The sequence below is a fragment of the Pleurodeles waltl genome, chromosome 10 (genome assembly GCF_031143425.1).
Source record: "Pleurodeles waltl isolate 20211129_DDA chromosome 10, aPleWal1.hap1.20221129, whole genome shotgun sequence".
NCBI lineage: Eukaryota > Metazoa > Chordata > Amphibia > Caudata > Salamandridae > Pleurodeles > Pleurodeles waltl.
Genome location: NC_090449.1, coordinates 181096755 through 181109296, shown reverse-complemented (window position 1 = coordinate 181109296; position 12542 = coordinate 181096755). Strand labels below are relative to the sequence as shown.

The 12542-nt window shown below is 51.0% G+C and overlaps 1 protein-coding gene across 2 annotated transcripts in view; it reads left to right on the top strand.

Moving 5' to 3' along the window:
* The first annotated feature begins 1069 nt into the window (after positions 1–1069).
* The window catches only part of EIF2AK1 (eukaryotic translation initiation factor 2 alpha kinase 1), a 339056-nt gene continuing 327583 nt past the window's right edge, over positions 1070–12542 (top strand). For both annotated transcript variants that reach the window (XM_069210157.1, XM_069210156.1), the window contains exon 1: positions 1070–1320. In XM_069210157.1, the coding sequence (XP_069066258.1) occupies positions 1197–1320 (124 nt within the window). In that variant the 5' untranslated portion in view covers positions 1070–1196. The remainder of the gene's footprint in view (positions 1321–12542) is intronic.

Here is a 12542-nt window from a genome sequence, read left to right as displayed (position 1 = left end):
GCATTTGCATAGACCAAGGTGAGGACATACTTTCTTGAGAATTTATCGAAACACGCCCTATAGTACCACTCATGGCTCTGCATTGGCACTGATGTTCGACCTACAAATCCAAGACAGTCTCTCGACTGGACCTACATGGTGCCGATATACCTCTGGGCATTGATAGACACAGCAGACAACGAGACACAAATGACGTTAAAGCAAGGCACCAAGGGCAAAACTTCCCATTTTCAGGTGAGGGATCATGTCCTCATGCAGAGACCAACATTTGGGCTGAAAAATACCTGTTGAGAATAATCCATGGGTCACAGAAGTAAAAGGTACTATAATTGCAACTTGGGAAGAAGAGAGTGCACACGCATGCCAATAGACCATAGTTTGAAGGGAAACTCAAGGTGTTTTAATGCCAAAAATGTCTTACATTTCTCATTCAATAGAAGTCAATGGGAGAAATACATTCTCCAGATTAGTATTTTTTATTTTAATCACCCACGTTCCCCTTTGATTTGCATCAGTAATGTCGGATGTCACTAGGCGTCGGACTTCTACTAACTTGTAGACACGCAGCTCGCACACTCTGCGGCTGGGATTAGCAAGGGGCTCGATAAAGGTGCATTGCAGTGCTAGAGGTCAATCCCTTGGCATTTATAACCGAGTAGTGTCGTTCTTATAAGAACTGCTGGTGGACCTGTTAGATGCCTTTGCACTCCTTTTTTAAAATAACCACATTACAAAAATTGTATTTCGAGATAATAGCGCACTTTCTTGATTTGGACTGGTTTTTTGTCTTTCGGCATTAAAATGCAAATTTTTTCAGGATCATTAACGTACGTTTGCTCCAGTTTGTTATTTCCTAACCATGTTTCATACGTCACAAAATGACGACTTTTGGGGACCTACATGGCTCCAATGTCCCACCCATAACAACACAAAGATGTACAGTTCCCGTAAAAATCCTAGACGTCTCAAAATGGCCGCCGCTGCTGCCTCTCTATTGTAGGGGGATTTCCTCAGTCAGGAAGCTCCGCCCCTCAAGCTCTGACGCGCATTCACTCCCCTTTGGCACCAAAGAGGGGAGGTGACATGTGATAGTAACTGTCGCTACACCATGTGGTGGGACAGCTGAGAGGTTGGCCTTGGAGATTAGCTTCAGGGGTGCTTCTCTGTGCCGCAGAGAACGCTTCCCGCAGAGCGCGATGAATCGCGGAGGTGCTGTGGCAGGATCATCTTCTGCTGAGCAACAGGACAACAAACTGATGAGGAAGTGTGAGCTAAAGGTTCCTTTGGACTTTCCTTTGGAGGAGGCAGTTGCCTTTGACGGTAATGAGTTCAGAGTGTTTTGTCTCCCAACATGCCCGGCTTTTGCCGTGGGCGTGCCTAAATGCGCCTGCTGTGTACACTGTGACATTTTTGCCTGCGTTTCTTCCAAAGGCAACGATTTTACTTACCCTGTCTCAGTGTGTTTACTTCCTGTGCAGCCCCTCACACATTATTTGTCGCTTGTGGGAGGCTGCACTTTATCGCTTTACAGTGGACATGTGTCACTTTTTACACAGTACAGTCGAAATGTCAGTTAATCAGTTGCCGATGGCTTGTGAAGCAAAGTTTCTCAAGAGTTCATCTGATCACAGTTGAAATGTAATCAACCACCTGAGCTCGCTAGTAACAAAAAAAATAGTTGTTACAATTTGCTTTTTTAACACGTTACGTATGTTTATTATAATGCTTTTTAGTTACATTATGTGTTTTTATCTAACCTCTGTAATGTATATTGTTTATTCTGCTGAGTTTGTAGCTTTTATTTATATATATATATTAAAAAAAAACAAATTACTTCAGAATGTAGTTGTAATGGGTTGTATAGTTTAACAAATTACATTTGTTCAAAATAGAGCGACCAGACGTCCCAGATTTCTCCCGACGGTTTCGTTTTTTATTGACTTCCTCAGCCTCCTGCAGTGCTCGAAGTGCATTAACAAGCATTTGCAATGCAATTGGTTTTGCATTTTCTTGAGTTAGAGGTATTGGCATTGTAAATTCATACCTGGACTTTTCTTGCCACATAAATTGGTCAGTCCTGCCTCATAATTTATTTTTTTCCTGCCATATAATCCCAGTGGCCCTGAATATAACTAAATCACTTCCATTTACTTTCTTCTACTATCTTCAGCAAAAAATGAAAATGTTGCAATTTATCATCCTAATTTAAATTTGCCATTCTAATTCCAATAGAATACCACTTTCACCACCCCACAATCAACTTTTGGCATTAGACTGTAATGCGTAAAACACCATAACAGAACTATAATTTGTGGAAATATAGGGGGTCATTCCAACCCTGGCGGTCGGTGTTAAAGCGGCGGCCAACCCGCCAACAGGGAGGCGGTAAAAAAAATGGAATTCTGACCCTGGCGGAAACCGCCAACACAGACCGCCACTTTAACACTCCAACCGCCACAGCGGGACAAACAAACAGCGCAGCGGTCACCGCCAACAGACAGGTGGCAGACAATGTACCGCCCACCCTATCACAACTCACCAATCCGCCACCTTTTCCGGGGCGGGAGCCCCGCCGATAAAAACACGGCAGAAACAGACTACGAACGGGAAAACGCTCACCTCTACATACTCCACGAGGAATCTGGACAGCATGGAACCCGAACTACACATCCTACCAGCAATTGTCTACCTGCTCCTCTACCAGGAGCACGAACGCAGGCGCAGAAGACAACGGTGAGTACTGCACCTACGACACAGGGAAGGGGGGAGGAGAAAAGATTACGGGCACACACATACGCGACACCCCCCCCCCCCAACTACCTACACACCAATGCAGAGCAACAACTCAGAGTGACACCCCCCAAACCCCCCGGAAGAATGCAAAGACAAAATAATATGATATTGAAATTTAAATATATTGTAAGGCTAAGTAAATAAGTAATTCGAACATCCATAACTATATACACAAATGTAAAATGTCCTGTCAAAATTGGCTTTCTGTCATTGTACGTGGGCCAGTGGTCCTCAACACATGGGCAAAGCCCACACAGGAGACCCGAATCCATTGGAGAGAACACTGCAGGGGCATCAGATAGCAAAACTACAGGCACCTCATTGGGAAGGGAAGGGGGGGCACATCAGCCAGATGAGACCACGATGCCAGATCCACGAGGGGCCTCCATGGCCACTGTTCAATCCTGGGGAGTGCAAAGCCACAGTCTCTCAAGTCTCTGCAGTGGATGGGTTGCCCACCGCTTTATCCTGGGGAATGCAAAGCCACAGTCTCACAAGTCTCTACAGTGGGTGGCTTGCCCACTGTGCCATCCTGGGGAGTGCAAAGCCACAGTCTCACAAGTCTCTACAGTGGGTGGATTGCCCACTGTGCCATCCTGGGGAGTGCAAAGCCACAGTCTCTCAAGTGGATGACAGACTCCACTGGAACTGGAGGAGTCTTGGTGCCCAGAGTGTCTCGTGCAGCCCTGCCCGACACTGATCCGGGCCTGCCCCTTCTGCCAATGGGCCAGCGGTGCTTGAGATGAAGGGCCCAGCGGGGCGGTGCTTGAGATGAAGGGCCCAGCGGAGCGGTGCAGAGACGGCGGTGCCCAGCGGAGCGGTGCTTGAGATGAAGGGCCCAGCGGAGCGGTGCCTGAGATGAAGGGCCCAGCGGAGTGGTGCTTGAGATGAAGGGCCCTGTTCAGCGGTGCTTGTCTTGAAGGGCCCTGTTCAGCAGTGCTTGTCTTGAAGGGCCCTGTTCAGCGGTTCCTGAGACGGCGGTGCCCTGTTCAGCGGTGCTTGTCTTGAAGGGCCCTGTTCAGCGGTGCTTGTCTTGAAGGGCCCTGTTCAGCGGTTCTTGTCTTGAAGGGCCCTGTTCAGCGGTTCTTGTCTTGAAGGGCCCTGTTCAGCGGTTCTTGTCTTGAAGGGCCCTGTTCAGCGGTGCTTGTCTTGAAGGGCCCTGTTCAGCGGTTCCTGAGACGGCGGTGCCCTGTTCAGCGGTGCTTGTCTTGAAGGGCCCTGTTCAGCGGTTCTTCACATGTGTCTCCAGGGCACCAGATCCGGCCAATATATGGTGTTCACTCGCCATCCGACTTCTCGCTTGCGGGGCCCTCCTGTGCTGGTGTCCCGTGCCCGTGGGTGTCCTCCTTCACCCCCGGAATGGGGCTGGTGGGGCCCTCCTGGGCAGCTCGCCTGCTGCCGTACTTGTCGGCCGTGCTGCCCTTGCCATCCTTCCCTGATCCTCTGTGGCCCTTGCCTCCCTTTGTAGATGTGCCAGGTGGCACCCCACTTCCTGACGGTGCCAGGGTGGTGCCTGTGGAGGGTGCGGTCTCTGGCCTCTCGCGCCGGGCCTTGCCTTTTTTGGATTTTTTCCCAGGGGGTGGGCTGGCTGTCCCTTTGCTGCTGGCCGATGTAGCTGCCCTCGAAGGTGGTGGACTCCAATATCCCTGGACTATGGTCTTTGTAGGTCCAGGGGTTGTGGTGGCTGAGGTGCTGATTGGACTTTTACGAGATGGAGGGGGTGGGTCAGGTGATGGAAAGAGGTTAATTTTGGAGAGGAAAAACTTTTTAGGAGCAATGGGAAGGGTAGGTGCAGTGGGTATGGGAGTGGAGGAAGAGGATGTGGTTGTAGGAGAGTCAAGTGTGCTGTCTTTGGGTGCAGGTGCTTGTGACGGAGGCTGTCGTGAGGTGGATGGCTGTTGGGTGGGTGGCTGCCTGCGTTTGTGTGGTTTGGAAGAGGGGGTGACAGACACAGTGGGAGAGGACACAGGGGACGTGTAAATGGCAGTGGGGGTGGTGACTGCACGTGTGCGGAGTGTTCTGGTGGGTGTGCTGGTGATGGACGTAGTGGCTGATGATGTTGTGCATGCAAGTGTGAGTGGAGACGTCACAGGGAGGGAGGAGGGAGACGAGGAGGAGGGGGACACAGAGGAGGCAGTGGCTGTTGGCATGTCTGCATGTGGATGTTGCTTGTGTGAATGCTTGTGGGATGTGTGGTGCTTATGTTTGGATGAGCTGACCTTGGGTGTTGAGGTGTGTGCAGGGTGGTCTGTAGGTGTGTCTGGGATAGGCAGAGGAACAGGAGAGTGGGACTGGGTGGAGGGAGTTGGAGGAGGGAGGCAGGAGACAGGGACAATGGCTGCCGTCAGTGCTGAGGCCAGAGCGTTGAACGATCGCTGATGGGCAGCCTGACCCGAATGAATGCCCTCCAGGTATGCATTGCTCCGATGCACCTCCCTTTCCACCCCCTGGATGGCATTCAAAAGGGTAGACTGCCCAACAATGAGCGTCCGGAGGAGGTCAATGACCTCCTCACTGAGGGCAGCAGGGGTAACTGGGGCAGGGCCTGAGGTGCCTGGGGCGAAGGAGATGCCCGCCTTGGTGTGCGAGCGGGCACAGGGCAAATGCTGAGGGGCTGCTTGGAGGGCGGAGCTGGTGCGCTGGGTGGCGGCTGTACCTGTTGTTGCGGTGGGCACGGATGTTTCCGCCACCACAAGGGAGCTCCCTTCCGAGGACGTGTCGGTGTCTCTGATGTCTCCACGTGTCCCCGTTGTGGAGCCCCCCTCGCCCTCCGTCTCACTGGTGAAATCAGAGTCCGTTGCATGGCCCTCCGGGGCCATGTGAGATGCAGCTCCCTCGTGCTCCAATGCCACTTCTCCTCCGCCAGATGATGCTAATGCACACATGAACAGGAAGAGCAGACAAAAAAAAGGGGGGGGGGAACATAAAGACATGTTGAGTGCATGCATTGGCAACACAGTTGGCGGAGAGGACAGACACAGAAGCCCCCTGCACTACGCCGCCCACTTGGGGTACACTACTCAATCAGTGAAACTTGGCCTACAAGCCAATGGATGACAACTGCACACATAGGTGACACAAGGCCATGGATAGCTGTACTTGGCACCCTACAGAGGTGGAGGGCGGGGGCACAGGGCCATGCCTTACGGAGGGGACTAGCCTACAGAAATCGCCCTGGCCTAGGGATACCCACATCCCTCCTCCCCCACCCAGACACCTCCACTGCGCGCTAAGATAGCAGAATGTGCTTGTACTCACCCCCTTCTGTCTGCTGTGATGTCCTCACGCGCCCATCCAAATCTGGGTATGCCACCGCCAGGATCCGAGACCTCAGGGGGGTCAATTGACGAGTGGCACCCCTCTTACGTTGGGAGGCCATCCCCAGCAGAGCCTCCGCGGTCTTTCTGCTCCCGCGGCGGATGTCCTCCCACCTCTTGCGGCAGTGGGTGCCCCATCTGTTGTGGACCCCCAGGGTCCGGACGTCCTTGGCGATGGCACGCCAAATGTCGACTTTCTGATGGGCGCTGACCTATGTGACACGTACAGGGAGAGAAAACAAAATATCATTTTCTGCATGCTCGATGTGAGTGGCCCCCATCCCCTTGCCATGTGGCACATGCTCTCATCTGTCGTTTGATGCATGCCTCATACGCTCCCCTCCGCACCATCGTTCATTCACCCCACTCAACCCAGGCATTGCCCACAAAGCATGGTCCCAGTGTACCAACCTGTTGGTCTGGAGGACCGTAGAGTAGCGCATACTGGGGGAGGACCCCATCCACGAGTTTCTCCAATTCTTCAGAATTGAAGGCAGGGGCCCTTTCCCCAGTCGCAGCAGCCATTGTCTCTTCCAGACCGAGGTCACAGCAGCACTTGCAGTATAGGTCCTCTCCTGTGGATGATCAGGTCTCGAGTGATTAAGCAGATAGAAAATGGCGGTCACGCCCGTGGCGGTGCTTACCGCGGCGGTGCGTACCGCGACCGCCGACGCACTTCGTCATTGGCTCCTGAAACCCATAGGGTTCAATGTTAACCAATGCGGCTTTGCACCGCAGTCTTCGACCGCCTACCGCCACGGTGTGCCACGCCAGCGCATTTACCTCACATCCCATTGTCACACTTCACAGGTCAGACAGCCGCCATTTCAAGTGCCCACATGGCTTAATTTCTACTGCGTCACACAGGCCTAGGCCTTGCATTGCCAGTCATACAAGCCATTCAATGCATAGAGAATCGTGTACTGTGCAAGCTGTGGGAACGTACCTGTGGGTTGATTGACTCTGTGCTCCATGTTCTCCTTCCTAGGCACCGTCCGCTGGGACTTGCGAGGAGATGGAGGAATCCTCCTGTGTACAGACTGCTGGTGGACCTGTCGACAATGGAAGAAAGGCATTTCATACTGACATACAGACTTGACAGAGCCACTATACATGAACTGTGTGCCCAGCTGGAGCCAGACCTGATGTCACCCATCCGCCAACCCACAGGGATTCCCCCTCTAGTGCAGGTTCTGTCAGTACTCCATTTTTTGGCAAGTGGGTCATTTCAATCAACAGTGGCCATTTCATCAGGGATGTATCAGCCTATGTTTTCAAAGGTGTTGTCCAGAGTGTTGTCTGCCCTGATGAAATACATGCGGAGCTACATTTTTTCCCTGGGGTGGGCGATTTGGCTACAGTGAAGGGTGATTTCTATGCCCTTGGACATATCCCCAACATCATAGGTGCCATTGATGGGACCCATGTGGCTTTGGTTCCCCCCAGAGAAAGTGAACAGGTGTACAGGAACAGAAAAAGTTATCATTCGATGAATGTCCATGTGGTCTGTTTGGCTGACCAGTACATCTCCCATGTAAATGCCAAGTTCCCTGGGTCAGTGCATGATGCATACATCATGCGTAATAGCAGCATCCCTTATGTGATGGAACAGCTACAGAGACACCGTGTGTGGCTAATTGGTGACTCTGGTTACCCCAACCTGTCGTGGCTACTGACCCCAGTGAGGAATCCCCGGACCAGGGCAGAGGAACGGTACAATGAGGCCCATGGGCGTACTAGGAGGGTGATCGAGCGGACCTTCGGCCTCCTGAAGGCCAGGTTTAGGTGCCTGCATATGACCGGTAGATCCCTAATGTACTCACCGAAGAAGGTGTGTCATATCATCGTGGCCTGCTGTATGCTTCACAACCTGGCTTTGTGACGCCAGGTGCCTTTCCTGCAGGAGGATGGTCCAGATGGTGGTGTTGTTGCAGCTGTGGAGCCTGTGGAGAGTGAAGAGGAGGAAGACGACGGGGACGACACAGACAACAGGGACACAGTGATACTACAGTATTTTCAATAACACACAGGTAAGAATCAACACCGGCATTTTACAATTACTTACAGTCTCGTGCCTCTCTACTGTCTGTCCTATTCCCCAGTGTATGTTAACTGAGTTGTGACTTTCCCTTCCAATTTCAGAGATGTGGGCCCCACTGCGTGACCTCTGCTTTGTTTCCCCATGGACTACAGATGTGTGACAGTGGTATGTTATCATCACAATATAAGTGGACATTTTGGAACGGTTATGTCTAATACATTTGTTCAAAATATAGGCAGACTCCTGATTATTTTTGTGCAATAAGTGATTTTATTAAAGCGCTGAATTTATGGACATGGTTGAAAATTGGTGATGGGTGATGGTGGAGGAATGTCCATGGCAGAGTCCAGATTTTCAGTCTCACAGGTGCATTGTCCATATGCCTGTGGAAGGATGGAGCAGGGGCAGTTTAAGGATGGACAGGGTGACCATGTGGGATAGTGGGATGACTTCAGGGGGTATCCTTTGCTGGTGGGGGTCTTGGCATCCTACTCTGTCTTCTTCCGAGATCTCAGGCCCCGCTTGCGGGGTGGTTCTTCTTCTGCAGGGGGTGGGGTTCTGGTGGCCTGTTGTTGTGTGGGGGCCTCCTGTCCACTAGCACCGGCGGAGGTGGTAGCCTGTTCTTGGTCCATGCTAGTGACCGGGGCCCTTTGTGGTGCCACATGGTCCCGCAATGTGGTGACAATCTGGTTGACTGCCCCCGACGATGGTGCCCATTGCGGAACTGATGCTTCGGAGTTCCTCCCTGAACCCCATGTACTGTTGCTCCTGCAGTACCTGGATCTCCTGGAACCTGCCCAGGACCGTAGCCATCGTCTCCTGGGAGTGGTGGTATGCTCCCATGATGGAGGAGAGGGCCTCGTGGAGAGTGGGTTCCCTGGGCCTGTCCCCCCCCCCTCCCCCTGTCGCACAGCAGCCCTCCCAGTTCCCCTGTTTCCCTGGGCCTCTGTCCCCTGGACCGTGTGCCCACTACCACTGCCCCCAGGCCCCTGTTGTTGTTGGGGTGGTGGGTTAACCTGGGTGCCCTGTAGTGGTGGACACACCACTGATTGACGTGTCCTGGAGACAGAGGCATGGGCCCGCTGGGTGGGAGCTGTGCTGGTGTTCCCAGAGGGGGTTAGGTCTGCCGTGGCCTGGGGCTGTGTGAGGGGAACCGACTGTCCCGAGGTCCCCGATGGGCCGGGCTGGTCTTCTGGGTCCAGGGAGACAGAGCTGCTGTCATCACTGGTGGCCTCTTCTGGGGGTGGGATGGACATTTCTGGACCCTCCTGGGAGGTGTTGTGGCGTTCGGGTCCTGCAGGGGTATAGGAGTATGGTTAGAGCTTCTGTGTGTGCCATATCGTGCAATGTGTGGGTGCCCGTGTACCCCAGTGCTTGCATTCCTGTGTGGGGGCTTTTGTGACGATGGCTTGTGGGGGAGATGTGTATGTGCAGTGGGCATGCTTTGGTGATGGGTGTCCATGCTTTGTGGACGCATGCAGGGCTAGGTGTTGGGATGGGTGGGTTGGGATGGTGAGCCATTTGCAAGGAGTTGGGGTGATGGGGGTGGGGGTGAGGGTGGGGGTATGATTTGGCATGCAGGTGGGGTGGGGGGGATGAAGTAGTGAAGATGAGACTTACCAGAGTTCATTCCTCCAGCTACTCCTGCGAGGCCTTCAGGATGCAGGATGTTCAAGACTTGCTCCTCCCATGCTGTAAATTCTGGTGGAGTAGGTGGGGGTCCGCCGCCAGTCTTCTGCACCGCAATGTTGTGCCTTGATACCATGGAACGCACCTTCCCCGTAGGTAGTTCCACCGCTTCCTGATGTCGTCCCGATTTCGTGGATGCTGTCCCACAGCGTTGACCCTGTCGACTATTCTTTGCCATAGCTCCATCTTCCTGGCAATGGTGGTGTGCTGCACCTGTGTCCCGAAGAGCTGGGGCTCTACCCGAACTATTTCCTCCACCATGACCCGGAGTTCAGCGTCTGAAAACCGGGGGTGTCTTTGGGGTGCCATGGGGTGGTGTGGATGAGGTGTGGGGTGGTGTATGTGTTGTTGAGTGTGGTGGTGTGTGGTGTTTTGTGCGTGGATATTGTGTGGGTGATGGTGTGGTTTGCCTCTGTGTGATGGTGTTCTCTATTCTGTGCTGTCTCTCACTGGCCTTCTGTCGGTTTTTTTGGTCGTAAGGGTTTGTGGGTGATGTGGGTGTGTGTTTTATATTGTATTGGGTGTGTGGGAGTGTTGTGTGTATGTGTATCAGGTGTGTGTATTTTAAATTGTCCAATGTGGATGTGTTTTGTAAATGTGTGTGTATTTTGACCGCGGCGGTGTGTACCACCAATGGGATACCGCGGGTGAAAGACCGCCGCGCGGATTCGTGGGTCGGAATGGCATGGGCGTTTCTCTGTTGGCGTGACGGTGGAGGTTTGGTCATCGCCAGTTTTACGCTGGCCGTTGGTGTGGCGGACTTTTGTGGATGTCGAGTTTTTGGCGGTTTGCCAGTTGCGGGTCAGAATGACCGTGGCGGTTTACCGCGCCTGCGGCGGTGTTATGGTCGGTCTTCTGACCGGCGGTAAGCGCCTTTTACCGCCAAGGTCAGAATGACCCCCATAGTCATGTTTTCCCCTAAAAGGCATAACCACATGAAAATAACAGGTGATAGTAACAATGTATTTAGCCCCTAGAGGACATAGTTCATTACACATTCTCAAGCCTAACAGGTGTATTGCATTGATATTACAAACAATGCCCATAAAACATCATTTCTCTCAGCTAGAAAACAACAGTTCAAACCATGAGAAAGTTTGAAAAGATAATGAATGGTGGTAGGGGTTATTATTTTGAAGTCCTCACAAACATAGTGTGGGGACCCAGAGGCGATGATGACTGAAAGAACAGGCCGTGCTGAACATATTGGTGGTGGTCCCATTGTCCTAGGACCGCCACAGGCTGAGTTATGAGCAAAAATGTTTCATAAAAGTAATGCCTTGCAGAGCATTATAGGGTAAGTTTCCGTGTGCCACAAATGCTTTAGTATGTTGATATGACTGTAATGCTTAGAACAGCCCCTAGAGAGCACCACAACGTTAGTAAGAAACATGGTCATGTAACAATATAGTTAACCTTTAGCAGACATAACCCCACAAAAAGAAAATGGCACTCAATAATGCAACTTAACCATATATCTAGCATCTAGAAGGCATAGTACAACATACATTTTCAGGAATAGCAGACCTATAGCAATGATACTACAAACAAGGTCCTTAAAACACAAACTACTCTCAGTTGTAAAACAAAAGTTCCAGCCAAGAAAATACTTAAAAAAACACTACATGGTGGGAGGGGTTATTATTTTGTTGTTCCCACTAACCTAGTACTGGGACCCAGAGTTGATGTATACAGAGCATGATGTGCTGAACTTTTTGGTGGTGGTCCCATTGTCCTAGGACCACCACAGACTGAGTTATGGGCATTTGTATTTTGTAAAAGTAATGCCCTGCTTAGCATTATGGGGCAAGTTTCCATGTGCCACTAATGTTGATATGACTAATGCTTAGAACAGCACCTAGAGGACACCTCAATGAAAACAACATTTGTAAAAAAAAACAAAAAAAAAACATGGTCATGTACCTATATAATTATCCCCTAGAGAAAATAACCACACTAAATGAGAACGACATTAAATGTAGTGTAATCATATATTTAGCCCCACAGAGAATATACTGCATTACATATTTTCAGGAGTAACAGGCCTATATCAATGATATTATAAACAAGGCCCTTCAAACACAACCTATTCTCAGCTATAAAACAAAAGTTCCAGCCATGAAAACAATTAAAAAGACACTGAATAGTGGGAGGTGTTTATATTTTGGGGTCCCCACTAACCTAGCATGGGGACCCAGAGACAATGTAGACAGAGCACATGGTGCTCAACATTTTGGTGGTGGTCTCATTGTCCTAGGTCCACTACAGGCTGAGTTATGGGAAAAAATGTTTTGTAAAAGTAATGCCCTGCAAAGCATTATGGGTCGAGTTTCCGTAGTGCAGTGAATATTGTATTATTGCCTCTCCTTCTGTGCCGGGAGAGCTACGTTTGCTTTGGATTTATGTTTTACTTAAAGCATTTACCAATTTCAAGTGTTTAAGTGGAGAGCCACAAGAAATGACTCTGATTAGGTAACTGTGAAGTGTGACCAGAGCTTCAATACTGCCAATCCAGTTCATGCTATTGTGCCTGTGAGCGCCATGGCTGCCATGCCGCATGAAGGGGAGAGACAAAAGAAGAAAAAAAATAGTTTGTCCATGCTCAAGTAAAATAGCCTAAAGATGGGACAAATGTAAAGCATTTACCAATGACGTCAAGTGATTTTTGAAAGGCAAGCCCACAAACAAGTGAAAGTGGTGGG